The following is a 22,415-nucleotide window of genomic DNA, read 5'->3' as shown; positions in this document are numbered from 1 at the left end:
TCCATGCAGCGAATGTGTGCTTTGTGTTAACTGGGTGATAGTCATTAATGTGACGGTGTTTTTTTTTGTTTGTTTTTTTTTTTTTGTTTTGTTTTTGTTTTTTTTTTTTTTATAGAGAAAGCTTTACGGCTGTAATTTATGTGCTTGAGTCCTGTCCTGATGCCTCAAAAGCAAGGAGACTTCATTATTTCTTCCTGGTAGTGTTGGATACAGGTGAGGAGAGAAGGCACCCTTTGAGGCTAAACACAGCAAAACTGAAGTATATCTTTATCTTTTGGTAATGTTGGATTGTCATGCTCATTTTCATAATCCACTCTTTTACCACTCTATTTCAGTATCTAAGATAATACTTAACCTCAGCAAATACTTAATAAAAAAAAACCTGGTGAATAAAGTAAGAAGTTATTTTAGTATATACCTAACATATATTATATATAAAGAAGTTAAAGATATTTATTCTAGTTACTTTTGCTAGCCCATGAATTAGAGGGATTAAAGGCAAAAAACAAATAAACAGACAAACAAAAAACAAAAAACAAAAAAAAACTGTATCCTGACCCTCCTAGTCCACCCAAATGAGCAACAAGTAGCTAATACTTCAAAGGCAACAGCTAGTTCAATTTAGATTTTATGTTCACAGAAGGAAATGGTGGAGAATCACGCCTGCCCTTGTCACCCTAGTCAGCTTTGCCCCTGGGTGGGGACGCTCATGATTTTTGGGTGTGATGGGTTTTTTCTCTCACTTTGTTGGGGGTGATAATGATGACCTCACTCGGGCCATGGCTTGCCTGCTAGAAGGTATGCAGTTACAGTCATTTATTCAAATATAAATGGAGGGGGAGAGCATGCCTGTAAGCTCACACTGAGCAGGCAGGGTGTGTACAGCTTCCTCTGTCAAGAGTTCCGTTGCTGTGTAAGGAAGTCTCACGGCTACCAGTACTCTCGTCTCCCACCTCCTCGTCCCCTGGAAGTGTTAGTACAGAAATTGCTCATTTCCAACAGGACATGGTGGTCATGCACTTCTGTAACCCCAGCATCTGGGAGGTGAAGACAAGAGGATCAGGAGTTCAAGGCTAGCCTCAGTTATGTAGCAGGTTCAAGGCCAAGCTGGACTATGTTAGACCAAAAAAAAAAAAAAAAAAAAAAAAAAAAAAAAAAAAAGCAAAAGCAGAGAAAGCACACATCTTCGCCGTTTGTTATTCCTCACACTTACTTGTTATTGACTTGGTTCTCTTACTCTCCTGGGTGCAGGGAAGTTTGGAAAACCTCAAACTAACCCTTGCAGGATAAGCTTAAATCCCATGGCCGATTGCTCTGATAGATAGTATGCACACTTATCCAGCACACACCATGTTCAGAATAAAATATCTCATGGATTTATATTGAATTCTAACTTATTTTACTTGAATGTGCACGTGTGGAACACTGTGTGTGGAAGTCAGCTCAATCTGCTGAGCTGTCAGCTCCTTCCACCATGTGGGACCTGGGGACAGAACCAGGTTTGGTGACAGCATCTCTACTTGCCAGACATTCTCTCTAGCTTGGAATAGCATGTTTACTTACGATACTACCAAAATATTAATAATATTAAGATAAACAAGACAGTGAGAAACCTCTGTAGATGGCATCTGAGACAGCAGTTAAAATGGAGACACAACTGTTTATTCTTTAGGCAGTAGCAGGAAACGAGGCTTTTGTCTCCTCGTGTTTTGATTATTTTCCTTTATTTTAATAAATTAGTACACATATTTTTTTTTTTTTTGGACCCTGAGTACGGAGCCTAGCAGGATGAAACGCCACAGTGTGCATCAGCATCTTCATTAGGTCATACGTGTTTCTCACATCTGCTTCCCCTCCTCACTGATGCTTCTGCCATTCACCTGTCCTCTGTGGGGTATTCCTTCCATCTGCTTCCATCTTTAGGAAGTGGGCAGGCTTCACCTTTGTTTTATATGAAGCTCAGTAGTTTTCAAACCACACCTCACTGCTTTTTCACTGTTTTCTGTAGGGCTATGTCCTTGAGACTGTCTGCTCTCTCTCTCTCTCTTTCTCTCTGTGGGTAATTAATTTATCTTTTGGCTGTAGCCATTGTCTTTTTTTTCTTTTTAACTTTTATTTTTCTCTCGTTACATCTTAACTACAGTTTCTCCTCCCTCCATTCCTCATAGTCCCCTTCCCCCCATGTCCCTCTCCTCCAGATCAACTCCTCCTCTGTTTCCACTGCCCCCTCCACTCCCCCCTTCCCTCCAAAAAAAGAGCAGGCCTACTGGAGATATCCACCAAACAGGATACAATAACACTGGTCAGTAACCCTCAGCTCACATCTGGAAGTGGCAACCCAATAAGAAGAAAAGGGTCCCAAGAGCAGGCAAAAGAGGCAGAGACACCTCCATCCTCGCTGTTGGGAGTCCCACAAGAACACCAAGCTATACAACCGTAAGGCATATGCAGAGGACCTAGCTCAGACCTATATGGGGTCCCTGTTTTTACTTCAGTCTCTGTGAGCTCCTATGAGCCCGGCTTAGTTGGTTCTGTGGGGTGTTCTTGCCATGTCCTTGACCCTTCTGGCTCTTACAAGCCTTCCTCCCCGTCTTCCATGGGTTCCCCTGGCTCTGCCTAGTGTTTGGCTGTGGGTCTCTGTATCTGTTCCCACCAGCTGCTGGTGTATCCATTGTCTTGATGGCCTATCCCTAGTTTGCCTCTGGCTCCTCATAATTTAAAAAAAAAATATTTTATTTGTTTATTTTATGTATAAGTGTTCCATCTGCATATACACCTGGAGGCCAGGAGAGGGCATCAGATTCCAGTATAGATGGTTGTGAGCCACCATGTGGTTGCTGGGGATTGAACTCAGGACCCCTGGAAGAGCAAACAGTCCTCTCATATGCTGAACCATCTCTCCAGCCCCCTCTCCATAATTAAAAAAAAAAAGCCAGTATGAATATTTCTATACAACTCCATTCTTGAGTTTTCTCTACTTAGAAAATGGCCCTACAATCTATGCTGTTGTTTAGATTTCCGACTGGAGAGCTGGAAATGGCAAAAAGTTAGGTAAGGGAAGAGGCAGATTCTCCAAGGAACATGCACTAGGCCCTGGGTTTGTCCACAGACAGAGGAAAAACAAGCACTGACACTTCAGCAAGCAATCCTCAAACTGCGTGTCACTGATGAATTAAACGTGAACCCAAAGGGCACTTTGGGGAAAGAACAGGCATCCTGGACACTGGACACAAATCTAAAGATAAACTGGTGACAGGAAATACAAGCAGCTGTGTTTCCCACACCCCACCCCTATCTCCCCCTCCCCCCACGGGCCAAAGCTAAGATACTGAATGATAAAGTCCTGGTAATAATGTGGTCAGCTAGCTCCTCTCTCTAATACTCATCCCAAATTTGAGGCCGCACAGGGCAGATCTCAAAGTTAAAGTGGTGGTAACAGAAAGAGAGTAATCATTTCTTCTTCTCTGTTGGCCTCTGAGGAAGCAGGCTGTGGATGGTTCAAGCCATCCTGGGCAGGACGCAGTTTTCATTCATAAACTGTCTCCGCGGGCAGACTCAAGGCACAGTTCCTACTTTTCCTAGCTTGTCTGTCAAACCTTCTTCTGTAACTCTGGTTTCATTAAATCACCCTTAGTATTTCTCCTGGTGTCCCATGGCTCATGGTCTGGGAAGATGCTAGAGGAGAGCCCCAGGCCACCTCATCTGCAGACTGAGGTTCCTCTGGTTCTTTGGTATTAGAATCCTTTGCCAATTTCTTCCATTCTGTTTTCTTGTTCACTCCATCGGCCAGTTTTCCTGTCTGTGCCAGCAAAAGGTGTTAACCCTCTCTGCTCCTCCTCCGATGTTTAACTGTAGCACCTAGAGCAACTGCTGTTTACTTTGCAACAATTACTCTGATGGCTTTAAGTGTGATGGCTTCAAGTGTGATAGCTTTAAGTGTGATGGCTTTCTAGTTACTCCCTTTAAAACCAGCTTGTACCACAGGCCTTGTGCTGCAGACCTGTAATCCCAGCTGCTTGAGGTGCTGAGGCAGGAGCATTGAAAGCCGAAGAAGAATCTTGGGCTACAGAGCGAGTTCCAGGGCAGTCCATGCACCTTAGACTTTGTCTCAATATAAAAAGCAAAAAGAGTGTTGGGATGGTAGTTCTGTGATACAACACAGGCTCTATTCTGTGGACTGCTAAAAACAAAACAAAAGAAGAACTAAAATCAAACCAAACACCATACACCCAAAGCTAAAGAACAAAAGCCAAACTCAAACAGCAAAACCAAAAACCAGTTTGACTGAGGCTCATTTGCTATGCAACAATCGTAACATATTTAAGGGCAAATCCTGGGACCCTGGATTTAAAGTCAGCTAATCAGAGAGTTTAGGTCACAAACTGCTTGTAATTGTCAGGTGGCATCTGACACCAGAGACTATCTAGTGGGTTGGGCCATCAACCTGTAAATACTACTTCTGGGTAGATACTGTCAGAATTGAGTCAGACAACATGCATAGAGTGTCTATGGAAGAATGTTCTACAAGATGGATTTTTTTGCATGATTTATGGAATTTCTGAATTTAAGTCACAGAAACATTGTGTATAAAAGTTTGTTTCTGGGAGAGACACATTTTCTTCTGTTTCCACATAAGCCTTTTGTATTGTAGCTTGTAGTTTTACTATAGTGTCTAAAATATTTGTCTGGTCTGATATCACAAAGATCATCTTTATGTCTTATTTTAACTTTTTTTTTATATATGGGGTTTCTCCACGTCACTCTGGCTGCCCTGAAACTCTCTCTGTAGACCAGGGTGGCCTCAAACTCACAGATTTCTGCCTGTCTCTGATTCCCAAATGCTGGGATTAAAGTCATGCACCATCACCACACGGCTTCTTTTAACTCTTCAAAAACAGTTTTAGGTTTTGTATTTAAGTCTGTGATCTGTTTTTAGCTTCAGTGTATAGTAATACATATAATAATTCTTTAAGAATATATTGAAATTATTTTTTCTTATAAATGCAGAATTATTTCAGCACCATTTTACTTGGCATGAGATGTCCTGTGTGTACGTCTATTTGTTAGTGTAGGTGTGATGGTTTCAGTGAAAATAAGTCCCCATAGGCTCATATATTTGAATGGTTGGTTTCTGGTTTGAGGAACTTTTTGGGAAGGATTAGGAGGTGTGGCCTTTTTGGAGGGTGTATGTCACTGGGGATGGACTTTGAGATTTCAAAAGCTCGTGTCACTCCCAGTTAGCTCTTTCTGTGTCATGGTTGTGACTTAAGATATGATATTTCAACTACTGCTCCATCACCAGGCTTGCCTTCTGCCATTCTCTCCACTATTGTGGTCATGGACTCTAACGCTCTGAACCTATAAGCCCCAAATTAAATACTTTCTTTTTTATAAGACAGTAAATTAATTTTTGAGGCAGGGTCTCTCTGTTCTGGAACTCTCTATGTACACCAGGCTGTCCTCAAACTTACAGAGATGCAACTATCTTTGCCTCCAGTGCTGGGATTAAAGTTGTGCTGTAACTCACCTGGTAAATGCTTTCTTGCATAAGTTGCCTTGGTCCTGGTGTTTTATCACAGCAATATAAAAGTAACTAAGACAGTAGGTATGTGCATGTGTGCATGTGGGTGTAGGCCAGAGTTAGATACCTTGTTCCTTTTCTCCATTGTTCTTCAGCTTTCTTTTCAAAATAGGGTCTCTCCTGGAATGTGAGGTTAAACAATTTGCCCAGGCAAGCATCCTGGCCAATGAGATTCAGGGATTTTCCCTCCCTCCATTGCTGGGGTTATAGGCTCACACTACTTACTGTGCTGGCTTTTTTTGTGGCTTCTAGGGATGAACTCAGCCTCTCATGCTTGTACGTTTGACATTTTATCAACTGCCATCTCCTTGGCTCTCAGCACTATTTGTTGACATAAAGATTCTTTTTTTTTTTTTTTTTGTGACTTCCCTTACTGCTTTTGCCCTCTCCCCCCAAAATGTAATGTCAATCTCCCCCCCGCCCTCTCTCTTGCCTTTTGAGACTTTTTTTTCAATCCTGGCTGTCCTGGACTCGGTTTGTAGACTAGACTGTCCTTGAACTCGGAAAGAGCCACTTGTCTCTGCCTCCTGAGTGCTGGGATTAAAGGCATGCTCCACCATATCTGGCTTCTGTATTTCTCTTTTGTCTCAATTATTTATGATTGTTCTTTTAATATCTTACTTATAATAGTTTTAGCAAGCTTCAAATCAGGTCGTCTATCACTTTCTTTTTTTAAAATGTATTTTATTGATTTATTCATATTACATCTCAATTGTTATCCCATCCCTTGTATCCTCTCATTCCTCCCTCCCTCCAGTTTCCCCCTTATTCCCTTTCCCTATGGCTGTGACTGAGGGGGACCTTCTCCCCCTATATATGCTCATTAGGGTATCAAGTTGGTTTCTAGGGTATCAAGCATCTTCTTGGTAGCCTGCTGTCCTTCCTCTGAGTGCCACTCTATCACTTTCTTAAGAAAACATCTTAGCTGTTCTAGGCCCTATACTCTTTTCTGTAGGTATTAGATAGATATCATATATATATTATTTTTTATATGAACATATCAGAGAATATGAATTTGAAGTTTGGTTAGATTCTTTCAAGGATTCTACCAACTTAAACTTGCCAGCACTGTGAATGCCTACTTATACCCTCACAAGGCAGAGGTGGTGTAAGCCACAGACTCCCCATGTTCATCTGCTTTTCACTCCTGGCTTTGCTCTTGAAGGGCAGTTGTGAGTTTTCACAAGATGGAGATGCTTCAGGTCTTTAGCATCAGAACATGCACAAACACTTTGTGACGGCTGTTCTTGGTTGTTAACTTGACTTCATCTGGAATAAACTATGATTCAGAAGTGGAAGGCATACCTGGGAGAAATTTTCTGCTTGGTTTGAAGTGGGTGAATCCAATTCTAGTATGGATCTTTGAGGTAGGAAGGTATATCTCTGGTCTGAATCTTGAGGTGGGTAGAGACACCTCTGATCTGGATTTGAGGCAGAACGACACACCTTTAATCTGCACCAGAGGTTCTGCTAGGAGCTTATACAGGGACATGGAAGAAGGAAGGATTTTTTCTCTGCTTGCTTGTTTTCGCCTTGTTAGAACATCCATTCTTTCACTGGCGTTGGAGCCTACTTCTTTGAGTTCCAATATATAATAGAAGACCAGTTGAGATACCCAGCCTAGTGGGACTGAGCAGCTACTAGATTCTTGGACTTCTCATTCGCAGTGAACCATTGTTGGGTTAGTTGGACTGCAGCCTGAAAGTCATTCTAATAAATTCCCTATCTGTGGACTCGAGAGAACCCTGCCTAATACACACATCCTGTGCTGGCCGACATCTCTCTGAGAGCCAAGCTTTGATGACGATGGAGTCTTTGTTTCCGTGTTAGCACTGAGATGGAGAAAGAAGTGAAGAGGAGGGAGGAAACCTTTTGTTCTGGCACATGGGGAGAGTATTAAAATCAAGTGTAGGAAGTCAAGGAAGGGGTGATCCTCACACAGGGAGAAACCGTTAGCATGGAATTTGAATGAGCTGTAAAGTAGAGTGAGGAAAGAGAACTGGAGGAGTTTGACAAGAGAGAAGCCATGTTTGTTGTTCTTTTCTGGTGTGATGCTGACAGATGGTTCAGTTTCAGTGAGCTGGCAGATGAAGGGGGTAAGGAAGTGGGGAACAACTCAAGAAATAGCTGGTGACAGGAAGGAAAGAGATAATATCTAAGTAGTCAAATGTGGATAAGAAAGAACAGAGTACATTATGACTGGAGGTGGAAAAATTCATTGAACTCCCGTCCTTTGCAAAAGGAACAAGTGCTCTTAATTGCTGAGCCACCTCTCTAACCCATATTGTGCCACTGTTAATAGCCAAAATAAGAAATCTGCCTAAATGCCATCACACATAAAGAAAGAAAATATAGTGCACACACACACACACACACACAGACACAAACACAGAGACACACAAAGTGCTGTTCTGCCATGAAGAGGAATGAAATCCTGTGACTTGCAGGAAAATGGGTAAAACTGAAGGGCATGATGGAAAGTACAAGAAGCCAGAGGCAGAAAGACAAGTGTGATGTGTTTCTTCTCATATGTGGAAGATAAAGAATGATAACCCATAGCGGGCTGGAAATGGAAGAGGGAGTCTAAGAGGCCGAAAAGGAGGCTGTGCAGAGGGGTAGAGACAAGGCAGAAACAGCACGGGTGGGTGTGATCAACGGAAGCATCGTACTGAGTCCCACTAACTTGTACAATTAACACAATGTCTTAACAATCACAACTGGAGAGGCCACAAAGAGTAGTTGACCTGCAGCGTGGGCATTTACGTAAGTACACCTTGTAACATTTGTACATGGGTGAAATCCAAGCCAGCCAATGATGGCGTCTTTATAACATGTCCCTGATCACTACATGGCACACGGCTATTTAGTTTTTGTTATTTATATGTGGGATTCTTTATGTCTTGACTTTTCTTTAGAAAATGCCTTGTTCCTTCTTTGAGAGCAGCTAGGATATAGTGTTGTCAGCACCACACTGGGTTCAGGCAGGACATCTTTGGGGGGAGGGTTTGGCAATATAGTTCAGTGATAGTGTGCGAGGTCACGGGTTCAATACTCACACTGCAAAATAAAACCAAAGCCTCAAACCAAATGACAAAACCACAATCCTTAACAAACAGACAACCCCCCCCCCCCGCCAATCTATTGTTTGTTGCTAAGCAAAATGGTTAGCTTCTGTAAAACCACCTGGAGCTGTGCACTGCCTCGTGCTTTGAAAGCTCATCAAAGTATTTGCTGTTCTTGTTCATGATTATCAAGATGGCCTTATTTCCCTTTGTTCCATCACTTTGCTATGGCGTCTGGCTATGTTTCCCCAGGCTGGTCTCACGGACTCAAGATGGTCTTCTACCTCGGTCACCCATGTAACTGAGATTATAATTTGGTGTCACTGTGCCTGCCCCCCTCTTTAGTTCTTTTATGTGGCTGGATTAAGGTTTATTTTACATATGTGTAAATCTGTTTGTCTCTCAGTATAGGCTTAGACCCTTTTCTCTTTTGCCTTTACAAAGAAGTTTGTTATGACTCAGTTTGCCAAGATGTAGTTTTTGTATTTTTTTAGTGCTTGTAAATTTTGCTAAGATGCTCTATCTGAAAATTAAGCTCATAGAATCAATAAATGAGAATTCATTTTTCTGTCCACCTTTTTTTTTTTTTTTTTTTTTGCCCAGAGACAAGGTTTCTCTGTGTAGCCTTGACTATCCTGGACCCACAGTGATCTATCTGCTTGCCTCTGCCTCCCAGTGCTGGGATTAAGGGCATGAGCCACCACCCCTGGCTCTGTCCACCTTTTAACACACAGTTTAAAAATATTTTATTATTATTATTTTTAAAGATGTATTTATTTATTAAGTCTACAGCGTTCTGCCTGCATGTACACCTGCATGCCGGAAGAGGGCACCAGATCTCACTAAAGATGGTTGTGAGCCACCACATGGTTGCTGGGAATTGAACTCAGGACCTTTGGAAGAGCAGGCAGTGCTCTTAATCACTGAGCCATCTCTCCAGCCCTTAGTATTTTATTTTTAATCTCTCTCCCTCTGTCTCTCCCTCTCCCTCCCTTCTTCCTTCCCTCCCTCTTCCTCTCTCTCTCTCTCTCTCTCTCTCTCTCTCTCTCTCTCTCTCTCGTGTGTGTGTGTGTGTGTGTGTGTGTGTGTGTGTGTGTGTGTGTGTGTGTGTGTAGTGCCTGCAGAAGGCAGAAAAGGGCATCAGATCCTCTGAGCTGGAGTTACAGGCAGTTGTGAGCTGCCTGATGTGGATGCTTGGAACTGAACTTATGTCTCTGCCAGAGCTGTCCCAGCTTTTAGTGGTTTGAGTCACTTCTCCAGCCCTCCAGCAGTTTTATTTACTTATTTATTTCTAAGATTTCTATTAATTAAGTTTGTTTGTAGACAAATCTTGCCTCTCCCCCAAAACCCCAATTCCACCTCCCCCTCCTCAGTGTTCAGTACATTCCTTTTGTTAGTTTTGCTTTGTGACCTGCAGAGAATAACCAGGGCCATCCATATGAGAATGTGTTTGGAGCTATCTGCTGGAGCCTGGTGGAACTAGCAGTTTGTTTACACATAAATAGACAGTGGTACCCCTTCTCCTGCAATCTATCAATAGGCTGTAGCTCAGAGATTCCCCATGTCTCCTTCCCTTTTCTTCAGTGATTATTGATTGGGCTGGTCTTGTAGACCAAGACAGCATATGTTTTAATCAAATGTTCAATCTTTGCTAAAGAAGTAAAAAAGGTTTCTCACGTGGTTTTAGTTTGTATCTGTCTTGTTAAGAACGATAACATCTTTTCACATACTAAAGAGCTATTTGTATTTTTTTTTCTGTGAATTAACAGTTTAGAGCATTTCCCTCAAATACAAAACAAAACAACAAAACACCGCCACATTGTGTGAGTGATGCTTCGCCTAATGGCTAACCATTCAAGATGGTCTAAGCCTGTTCTCTCAGTTGAGGCTTAAAGGGTTACTTGAACTCCTGCACCAAAGGCCACTCCAGGACACAGTGAGACCTGTTTTCAGAAAATTGATAAAATCAAGGTGCATAGGATTTTATGATGTAGCACAGTCTGGCCTTGAACTTGTGGTGACCTTTCTGCCACTACACATGCCTAAGCATCTCTCTCTCTCTCTCTCTCCCCCTAAGTAAGTCATTTGAACCTGATGCTAGCTCAAAATATCTTATCTTGGTTTGTTCTTATCCCAATTAGCATGTAACTGAATTTTTACTCTGCTCTAAGACATTTTGATTTTTACATACCAACGTCATCATTTCTTTTGTGAGTTCTGAGTTTTTATAATCCAAACCATTCCTTTCACACTTAAGATACTTAAAAAAATTTTTCCCATAGTGAATTTTTATTTCTTACTGCTTTATATTTTAAATACTTAAAACCTTTGGAATTTATTATGGTGAAAAATATGATATAGGCCATAACTTGACTATTTCCAGGCTGTATAACTGACCATATAACACAGATGAATTAATGCACTTTTCAAAGAACTAATTCAATACCTTACCTATGTCATATATCAAGGGACCTGCAAATAGAATTGTTTGTCCCTCCCTATTCTGTCCCACTGAGTATTCCTCATATTCCTATTGCAATGCTTAAACTATCGCCTCACAATAACTTTTGAGTTGCAATAAGACTGTTCCTTACATTTCCTTACTAGAATTCTCTTGCTTCTTCTTTGCTAAGGTTTTCCTCTTGTGTTCTGGAATCATATTGGTAGACCTAATATTCCACACTGACTTGCTATTTCTTGTTTAAATGATTAGCCTCCTTTGTGGTTTTCACTAGTGTTTTATTCAGATATTTCCTTACATGTGTATAATCTTTTATCGTATTTACCCTCTGTTATCCTCTCTCACAGCCATTTCCTTTTCCTTTCTTTCTCTTTCCACACCCTAATGGCTTCCCCTTTCTTTCATGCCCCCCCCCCCGTATTCTCCTTAATCCCACATAGGAGAGAAAACATGTGATGGTTGTCCTTGCAAGGCTAGCTTGTTTTGCTTATATGATGATAGAATTTCATAGTAAGTTGACTTTGATTCCTTTTGCTTAAAGAAATGATGAGCTCGATAGTTTTATGTCAACTTGGCAGATGCTGGAGTCATCTGAGAGGAGGGAATCTTAATTGAGAAAATGCCTCCATAAGATTGGATGTAGGACATTTTCTTAATTAGTGATTGATGAGGAAGGGCCAGGCCCATTGTGGGTGGTGCCACGCCTTGGCTGGTGGTCCTGGGTTCTATAAGGAAGCAGGCTGAGGCAAGCCATGTGGAGCCAGTCATTAAGCAGCTCACCTCCATGGCCTCTGTATCAGTTCCTACCTCCGGGGTCCTGCCCTGCTTGTGTTCCTGTCCTGACTTCCTTTGGTGATGAACAACAATGTAGAAGTGTAAGCCAATTAAACACTTTCCTCTCCAACCTGTTTCTGCTCATGGTGTTTCATCACAGTAACAGAAACCCTACGGCAAGTGATGTGTCCAGGTGGTACCATAATCCGCTTCCCATATCGATTATTGTAGTGACCAGACTAATTACATTCTCACCAAGAGTGCAGAGAGTCATTTTTTAGCCCTGCATCTTCATCTACACCTATTGCTTTTTTTTTTTCACAGTAGCTATTCAGCTTGGGAGAGTTAACATCCCATGTTAACTTTTTGATTTCTATTTCCTTGGTGAGTAAAGATGGTGACCATTTTTTTCACATCATCTGAAATGTGTTCTGTTAATTTGAGAGTTTATTCATGGGTTGCTTAGTACTTCAGTATTGATTTTTTTTTAGCTCTTTTTTTTTCTTTCTTAAAGAAAAAAAAAAAAACCTGGTATGCTATTGTAGCTTAAGCAGACCATGAACTTGCTGTGTAGCCCAGGATAACCCCAAGTTGTGTTATCCTGTCTCAGACTCCTGAGAACTGGGACTAAGGGTTCCTGCCACAGAGTCATAGGTTTTATATTTTTCAGGTCTATATATTTTCTCTCTATATTACATACATACATACACACATACATACATAGTCTGTTTTTTTTCTTGAATATAAATTCTTCATCAGGTGAATAACTGGGAAAGATTTTCTCTCATTCCTTAGTCTGTTTCTTCCTCCTGCTAGTTAGCAGTTGTTTCCTTTGCTGTTCAGGAGCTTTTTTCACTTCATGGAATCCTGTTTGTCAATTTCTGATATTATTTCCTGAGATATTACAGTCCTCTTAAGATGGTTATGTATTTTGCAATGTTTTCTCCTAGATGTTTAAAAGTTAAAGTCTTGGGCTGGAGAGATGGCTCAGTGGTTAAGAGCGCCACCTGCTCTTCCAATGGTCCTGAGTTCAATTCCCAGCAACCACATGGTTGCTCACAACCATCTGTAATGTAATACGGCACCCTCTTCTGGCCTGCAGTAGTACATGCAAGCAGAGCACTGTATACACAATAATAAATAAATAAATCTAAAAAAAAAAGTTAAAGTCTTACATTAAGGACCTTGATTTGTTATGAGTTGATTTTTTTAATAGGGTGAGGGACATGGTTCTATTTTCAGTCTTCTAGTTGTGGCTATCTCGTTTTTTTTTTTTTTCAGTACCACTTGTTAATACAGATATATTTAGTGTATGCTTTTGGGACCTTTCTGGACAACCTGGTGGTTGCAGTTGTGTGACTTCATTTCTATGGCTCAGTAGTGCGTTTTGAAGTCAGCTACTGTGATACCTCCAGCATTGCTCTTTCCCCTCAGGATTTCTTTGGCTTTTTCTCTTATACTCAAGTGTCCCCCCCCAACCCTTCCTCTCTCTGTTTGTGTGTGCACATGTGTTTCTTTATAATGTTTTACTCTTTTCCCATTTCTGTAAAGAGGATAAGTGGAAGGAATTAGATCTGAAAATAATTTTTAATAATATGGCTGTTTTCGCAGTATTTTGCTGTATGTGGTTGTGGATGTGGGAGCTCATTTATCTTCCAGTGTTTTCTTCAGCTTCTTCCTTGAGGGCTTTATAACTTTGTTCACAGAGGCCCTTGATGTTTTTGATTATGTTCATACATAGATTTTTTTATCATTCAAGGTAATTGTGAGCATAATATTTGTACATTGATTTTTTTTATTCTACTACATTTCTGACATTATGAGATGCAAGAGTCTTCAGATGGAACCTTTAGGGTCTTTTAAGAGCATTATCATCTGCAAAAAGGGTAAATTGACTTCTTTGTTTCTCATTTGCATTCCTTTTATTTGCTCATACCTAAATTTCAAAGTACCTTCTCTCTTTTCTTTCCTTCTCTTTTCTTTCCTTTTTGAGATAAAGGCTCATGATGTAGACCCGGCTGGCCACAAAAGCACAGAGATCCACATGGTTCTACCTCCTGAGTGCTGGGATTAAAGGTGTGTGCCACCATACCCAGTGGAGTTCAAGTGTTATGTGCAATAAGAATGGCCAGAATGGACATCTTTGTCTCGTTCTGTTTTGTTTGTTTGTTTGTTTTTTTTAAGACAGGGTTTCAATATATAGTTTGTCTCATTCTTCATGTTAGGGAAACTTTTGTTTTTCTCTATTCAACAGAATGTTGCCTATGAGTTTGTTGTGTATAGTTCATACTACACTGAAGTGTGTTCCGTTCTTAGTTTCTTCAGGTCTTCTTATGATGGAGGACACCTAATTTCATCAAAGACTTTTTTACATGTATTGAAATGAGTATGTATAGTTGGACTTTATGACCTATAGTGCAGTAAATACTGATGTAGAGGCTTTCTAGTATTTTAGGGCTTAGGCATTTTAGCTGCGCAGTCTCCAGCCAGCTATGTGCTTAACCCATCTCATCCTGGCATTATGCCCCACCATGTGACTAGTCCTTTCTCTCTGCTCCACTCTGTTCCATCCATTCACCTCCCTGTCAGCTGGCAAATCTCCCAGGCCTCTTTTCTTCTCCTGGTCTTCTCTCTCTGTTTCTGTCTCTGTCTCTGTCTCTGTCTCTGTCTCTGTCTCTGTCTCTGTCTCTGTCTCTATCTCTGTCTCTGTCTCTTTCTCTCTCAGGTCACAGAAATAACAATATCCAGATCCAGCTAGTATGTAGCTCTCCACTAGTGTAGGCATTGAATATACAGAAACACCTTCACACAACGCACCCCAACCGTGTTGAGCTTCAGAGCACTTACTACTTTGTCAAGCTTTCCTTGTATTCAAGAGCAGGAGACAGCTTGACCTCAGTGCATGATGTTTTTAAGGTGAAATTAAATTTGTGAGTTTTTGAGAACCTTTGTATCTATATTCATTGCACATTGTTTTTTTTATTAGTGTTTTTAAAAAATTGTGGGGCTGAAGAAATGGCTCAGTGGTTAAGAGCGCCACCTGCTCTTCCAGAGGTCATGAGTTCAATTCCCAGCAACCACATGGTGGGTCAGAACCATCTGTAATGTGATCTGATACCCTCTTCTGCAGGTAAAGCACTCATATGCAATAAATAAAATAAATAAATCTTTTAAAATATTGTGCCAGGTGTGGTGGCACACGCCTTTAATCCCAGCACTCGAGAGGCAGAGGCTGGTGGATTGCTGTGAGTTCAAGGCCAGCGTGGTGTATAACATGAGTCCAGGACAGCCAAGGCTAACACAGAGAGACCCTGTCTCGAAAAACCAACCAACCAACCAACCAACCAACCAACCAACCAAACAACAACAACAAAAAAATGGTGTGTGTGTGTGTTCGTGTCCTTATCTGGTTTTGGTGTCAGGGCAACACTGGCATTTCCTTTCATTCACATGGGTTAGGAAACATCCCTTTCCTCTCTGGCTTCTGGAATAGTGTGAGGGATGTTTATGTTAGTGTTTTTCTAGTACAGGATTCAGAAGTGCATCCATTCGTCTTCAGCTCCCTTCTTAGGTCACTACTGCTTCAGTTTCCTATTGTCTTGAAGAGGCTAAGGTGACACCGTCTTGTCCTGACTCTATGTCATTTCTCTTTGTACACTCCGCAACCTTCCACCCCCCACCCCAGTAGCCACAACCTCCTTGGCAATGCTTTTGAGACTGTCTGTGACCGTGACAGTTGTCCAGAACTATTAACCAAAATTATTAATGTTTGTGTAGGCTGAAAAATAAAACTGAAATAAAGATGAGGAAGTGTAAGTCAAAAGTAATTGTCATGTGGTGTCTGGAAAATACCACTAAGCTCTGCAAAAAGCCAGATACTGCTCCAACCCCCTCAAACACTGATGCAAGTGTGGTTTTTGTCTTTAAAAAACGCTGTCTCCCTGAGCTTTGGCACCAAGAGACTCTGAGGTGTGAGTCTGCTCTTGGTCACTGGCTAATACAAGTTTTCATATGTTTTTAATTAGCTTAATTAGCATGGTTGTCATTAGCTATCTCCTGTGGGTCATTTTTTTTTTTTTGAGACAGGGTTTCTCTGTGTAGCCTTGGCTGTACTGGACTTGCATTGTAGACCAGGCTGGCCTCGCACTCACAGGGATCCACCTTCCTCTACCTCCTGAGTGTTGGGATTAAAGGCATGCACCACTACTGCCTGGCCTTTGACTCATTTCATTACGTCCATTTTCACTGCTGATATTGTTTTAGAGAATCATATTTATGTCTAGAAATATATATATATACCTTATCACTCATGTACATGGTTAGAAATTTCTTTTTCCTCTAGACTTTCTGCCTTACTGGAGTTTTATCTTTTAAAGTAATCCCTCTCATCCCCCACCCCCACCTCTTTTGACTGGAGGGCTACACTAATATTTTCTGTTTACTGGTCATAATGTCCCGTTACAGTCTGTGTCCAGTTGTTCCCTAAGGATCTAATCACTGCTTTACCCCACAAAGTCCCCACAGTCCCATTGACTGCATATATTTGGTGTCAGGGTGTTTCTTCAAGCGACTCAAACCCCTGAATTGCCTTTGACAGTTTTATAATTCAGTCCAGAGTTTCCTATATTTGACCTGAAAGTTTTCTGTTTCTAAAGATGAACTGAGAGGCCAGTAGGTTTGCTTGTTTTATTTGGGGCTGTGGCCATTAGCCAGTTCAGTGGGTCTGCAGGAGTCACTATTCACTTTGTCACTTTGACTTGGCTTTTGATGATGATAATAAGGACTCAATGGTTCTGAACCTACAAAATTTGGAGATCCTGATTCCAATATGGTGCTATTCAGAGATGGGGACTCCTGGGAAATTATTAGATCAAGGGTGTGGAACTGTCACTCACACAATTAGCGTCCTTTCAGGAAAAGCCCAGGGACCTAGTTTGAAGAAAGCCGTTTCTACATTTCAGCAGCTCTGGGGCCTGACTCCTGTCCAGCAAAGCCACGGCCTGGACCACTGCTCCAGGATGGAATTTAGTTCCTCTGTCCACAGGGATCTGCCTTGGAAGGTGGGACTGTGGCTTTGGTGTGTTAAAGAGAACTGAATATTATGTTCAATATTTAATTTTTGTGTTTTACCATTTAAGCTTTCCACAGTTATTTCCTTTCCTCAATTTTATTTATTCATTCTTTGGGAATTTCATGTATGTATACAGTGTATTTTGGTCATACTGCCCACCTTATGTTCCTCTCCCGACATCATCTCTCTCCTCCCTTCTTCCTCTTCTGTAATCCACTGAGTCTAGCTAGAGCTCTCTGTCTGCTGTTCCGGTTAGGGTCACCCGCCCACTGGAGCGTGTTGCTCAATTTCTTATTTTTTGCATTGTCGTCATAAAACAGCAGTACTTATATTTTTGACGTTTGCTGCCACCGTGTGGTAATCTTTTATTACTGCACTTGGGGGAACCTGAAGGATCCTGCTACTAGAACAGGGAACACACAGGAAATAACAAACAACACAAAGGAAATGAGACAGGCACACAGCTTAGTTCATATGACTCTGATAAGAATATTTATTCTTTAAAATGCCATTAATCTGAACCTAACATAATTTGAATATTTTCCCATTCCTAATTACACTTTAAAATAAGATGATGGTCCATTCTATCTCTCACCTAAATGGAGTCCAAAAACAAAACAAAAGCAACAAAATGCATAAGAATCCAGCCTAATCTCCTGAAAAGTTCCATTGTTAAATTCTCTTAGGAGGGTGGCAGAGATGGCTCAGAGGCTAAGAGCACTGGCTGCTCTTCCAGAGGTCCTGAGTTCAATTCCCTGCAACCACTTGGTGGCTCATGACCATCTACAAGAGATCTGGTGCCCTCTTCTGGCAGGCAAGCACACACACATGCAGACAGAACACTGTACACATAGTAATTAAATCTTTAAAAAAAAATCTCTTAGGAGACTTCTATTTTGTTCTAGAACTTATTATACTGGCCCAAACAGTTTTGGCTTACCCAAAAGATTAAATAAAAATGTTGGAAGGAAGTAGAATATATTTGTAATTAGTCTTCCAAAGTTTCCACGAGACAGCTTTTTCCTAACTTTCCCACCACGGTTCCATTCTCCATTTGTTGCCATTGTAAACAACTATGATAAAATAAGACCCTTGATAAATAAGTCTCACCTCACAGCCCCAGCCTCACAGTGGCATAAATAAACATTGCGGGGACAACCTTTTATTTACTGGAGCACACATCTGCAACCATCAACTCACCAGGGAACACTTCATTTTGATTGATTGGTTGTCCCTGATCTTTTAGGCTCTGTGCTGTGGGACCACAGAGGCAACAGTGCAGAGCAGAGCAAAGCAAAGCTAAGTAAAGTTCTTCCCTCAGGGTCATGAAAGAAACCACCAGTAAGCCAGTGAGTATGAGCCAGGTCCCACTAGGCCTGTGAGGACACCAGCTAGCTCTTAAAATTTCCATGCTTTCTGAAAAGGCCCCATTAGGAACTGAGGCCTTTACACCTTGGCCTTTGTGCTAAAGGCTGGGCCCTCTACCTGTGGTGCTACTGGGAAGTGGTAGGAATTTTAAAGTGGGCTGACCAATGGGAGAAAGAGAGGTCACTGAGGGAAACATGGGACTCTGCTCTATTCTTTCTCTTTTGGATGCTGGAGAGGCTTCCCCCTGTGAGATGCTGCCTTGTCACAGGTTCCAGAATAATAGGCCAACTATTAGGGTTTGAATCTCAAATGTCCCCACAAGCTTATGTGTGCAGACATCTGGCCATCAGTTGGCTATTCCCAGGTCAAGGGGCTGTAGCTCTTCGTGGTGGGGAAAACATAGTGGCTAGGGATGTTTAGGTCCAGGGATGCAAAAACGTGTGAAATCGACTCCTCATACTCCATGCCTCAAGAAGCAGACAGAACTTGACTGGGCCTGAATCCTCAAGCTTCACCCCACTGCCTGTGAGGACCAAAATTCCAAAGATTGTGCAGCCTCGCAGAACAACATCAGCTTGGGACAACCAATTGCTCAAACACCTGAGCCTGTCGGGGACATTTTGCCTTCAAACCACAATGGACTCCAGTCAGCGAGGATAGCTATTTTCCTGGCACTGAAGGTCTCTCTCTGTTCCTTTGTAAGTCATGTTTCTACCTGGATGCATTATCTCTCCCTTCCCCACACCCGCCCCTGTGTTAGAAATTGAATTCACAGATTTGAAAGTGGTCAAGCGTTTTACCATGAAGCTACAATCCCTGTCTTTTGATTTTCTGAGACAAGGTCTTGTTATGATGCCCAAGCTCACCCGGAACTTGCTGAGTAGCCTAGGTTACTCTTGAATTTGCAGCTCTCCTGACTCATCCTCCAGAAATGCTCTGAATGCAGGCCCGAATCATCATTTCTTGCCTGCATTGTAGCCTTGTTTCACTAAGACACCCATCATGGTCTTCCTTATGGAGGTAAGGTTGCCACTGTGTTGCTCTTCATGTTCTGAGGTCTGTATTAGTAAAGTAGGTGTAAAGTGTCCACATTATTACAGTGCTCTTCTGTTTGAATGTCATCTCTGTTCATTGCAAATGTCAGGTATAGTGAGGTTCTGAATGAACATGGAGTAAATTTGGATCAAGTGAAGAAAGAATCAAAGGTAGAGATTCTCTTGAACTATGTATTTATTCACCAAGTTTGTTCAGTATTTGTATTGCAGAGACAAAGAAAAATGATTATCTTGAAGGTTCTGGGTTTGGGGATTCCAGCAATGCCTTCTCCACAGATACTAGTTTCAAGCATTTTCTTTCTCTGTGTATGCGGAGAGAAGAAAACAACACACAGGATGAATAGGATGTAACCGGGTGTGGACAGCAGGGTTTTCTGTGGAAAGCTAACTGGTGTGGGGAAGAATGGCATCCATCAGAGTTTCTACTGTAAGCTACAATGCACTGTGGTAAGGAAGGCATGTGGGTCTTCCAGGGTCAGTGCATTGATCCAAAGCTGGATATCTTTGTGTTTTCACACAGTGAGAGGGGTCTGAGCTCACCTAACAAAAGTTCTGGGTAATTTTAAAGTGAAGGAGGTCAGAGACAGGCTTGTGGCAAGGAGTGCTAGGGCCTCACCTGTGCTGCAGGGGGCGCTGTATTCAGCAAAAGCCACTTCATCTGGAAAACAAGGGAGAAAAACTTGAGAATGAGAGTTTTGATGGGAGAAGGTTTTGTGGAGGACAGTTGGTGAGTTAGGACTGACCACTTTTCTCAATCAGGACCTGGATGACGGCTGAAAAGTCATCTTTCTGGAGAGATCAGACAAACCAAGTGAAAGGATTTTTCCTCTCTCGAAATTACCAGTTGACACCTTTATCCTGGGCCAGCAAGATGGTTCAGTGGGGAAATGTGCTTGCGTTGTGCCTAATGACCATAGTGAGTTCACTCTGCAGGATCCATGTGGTGGAAGGAGAGAACCCATTTCCCCAAATTGCCCTCTGATCTCCACAGGCACCCTGGCATGCCTGCCAACCAATGGAATAAATAAAAAAACATGTAATAACACCAAAATCATTTACCCGGGGGGGGGGGGCGGAAATCGAAGTCTGCTCATCCTACAGTGTTTGAGTAGAGGACTAGCAGCTATCCTTGACGAGTTGTAGCCATTCTGATCCCTTTGTATACTTCTGATTTATACACACACACACACACACACACACACACACATCTACACATACATATACATATAAATTGAATTTTTGTTTTTCAAGACATGATTTCTCTGTAGCCCTAGCTGTCCTGGGACTAACTTTGTAAACCATGCTGGTCTTGAACTCAGAGATCCACCTGCCTGCCTCTGCCTCCTGAATGCTGGGATGAAAGGTGTGTACCACCACCACCTGGCCCCTCAATGTATCTTGAGTTCTTCTAGTCTGAAACACTTGGCACATGCCTTTTCACTTAACAGAACTCCCGCACCCCCTCCTCCTCCCCAGCATTTAATTCTCTGGCTCTGGCTTTGCGCTCTTTCTTTGGTCACTAGTGACTATTTATGCCACAATTCTCTCTCCTCTTTTTATTCCTTCTATAATTATTTGTATAATTCTTCATCTTTGCATTGCTATATTCATAAGACTACTTGTGTGTCTTTCAATCTATAAATCCTTCTTTGTAAAATGCTTGGTCCCTTGGGTTATTTGGACATGTCTGGTCCTTGTTTGGACAAACAGGAAGGAGTAATAAGTCATCAGTAACTGAATAAATTGAAATTTCAAAAGTATTTGTCATACTTATATTCTCTTATTGAGAGCTGACTTGGCCAGTCTGGCCTACATAATATGTCACTGCCTGAAAAACAATTGCTTTTAATCGTGAGTGTGATGGTATGTGTCTGTAACAGCACCATTTGAGGGGCTGAGTCAGGAGGATTGAGAGACTGGGGCCAGTCTGCGCTGCATAGAGAGAAACTGTCAAAAAAAACACCCCCAAAAACCACGTTGCTTTAGGGCCCTTCATCATCACTTGCTCACTTGTCTCGTAGTAGTCATAGACTTTCACAATGGCAGGCTGCAGGTTCCTTACTGGGATGTCTTGTTGAACGATGAAGGAGAAGGCCAGTGTCTGATTGGTCACCTGGGAAAGAGAACAATGATCCAGACTCACAGAGGTGGCCACTAGCTGTCTTCAGTGTGACTCAGACCTTGATATTTGAAGGACAGTTAAGTGCTGGATGATAGCGTGTAACCTCAGAGTCACTGTGTTCATAAGCGCCCACATACGTGGATGGTGATATGGCTTTTGTGTAGGGACCTGAGGAACTGAAGTAGAGGCTCCTGGGAGTCTATACTGGAGGAGGCCAGAGGAGGACATCTGCCCCCCTGGATCTAGGGTTACAGGCTCTGTGAGTTGGCATAGGTTCTGAAAACTAAACTCTGGCCTTCTGCAAGAGCAGTGAGTGCTTTTAACTGCTGAGCCAAAGAAAAATGACATCCAGTGTGAACAGAGGGAAGGCGCCTCTCCAAAGGCTTCCTTTAGAATCGCTTTGCTCCTGCTATGTGCTTCCCACATAGACTCACATAGAAAGACTGGCCGCCTAGGCATGTCTAGGAAGGCAGGAAGGAATCGTACCTGATCCACGTATAACAAGACATTGTTGTTGCTCACTTCTGTTCTGCTCACGTGCTCTGATCTCTCAAGCTGAAAATGAGAGACAACATCTGTTACTGAAAAAGCAAAGGCCTCAGGGGTGAAAGAGGCAAAAGAACTGTTGGATGGAAGGTGATGAGAAGGAGATGTCACCAAATCCATTTGAATGAATTGGGGAAAAAACCTTTTTCAATAAGAATGAAAATTTACTTAGAAAACTGTAAATGCCACTCTACTAAATGCCTGACTGAATATGACCTGATGTAGTAATAGGTATTTTTGCATTTTATTTGAAGGACAAAATTGCCCTGCATTCGATGGTACTTACCTCATATTCTCTGTGCCTGCATCTCTTTCTGTATCTGCTCTTCATCCTAGCTTGTTTGTAATTTCTACCGTCCTTAAAACATCTAAAAC

General features: G+C 41.9%; 1 protein-coding gene across 1 annotated transcript in view; it reads right to left on the bottom strand.

Moving 5' to 3' along the window:
• The window catches only part of LOC127197670 (murinoglobulin-2-like), a 110,820-nt gene that overhangs the window by 45,980 nt on the left and 42,425 nt on the right, over positions 1–22,415 (bottom strand). The window contains exons 32-34 of the mRNA XM_051155648.1: positions 21,981–22,049; positions 21,383–21,485; positions 19,989–20,030 (exon numbers count right to left, since the gene is read on the bottom strand). Of these exons, the coding sequence (XP_051011605.1) occupies positions 19,989–20,030; positions 21,383–21,485; positions 21,981–22,049 (214 nt within the window). The remainder of the gene's footprint in view (positions 1–19,988; positions 20,031–21,382; positions 21,486–21,980; positions 22,050–22,415) is intronic.

Source organism: Acomys russatus, chromosome 13 (assembly GCF_903995435.1).
Source record: "Acomys russatus chromosome 13, mAcoRus1.1, whole genome shotgun sequence".
In the NCBI taxonomy this organism is placed as follows: domain Eukaryota; kingdom Metazoa; phylum Chordata; class Mammalia; order Rodentia; family Muridae; genus Acomys; species Acomys russatus.
This window is presented reverse-complemented; position numbering and strand designations above follow the sequence as displayed.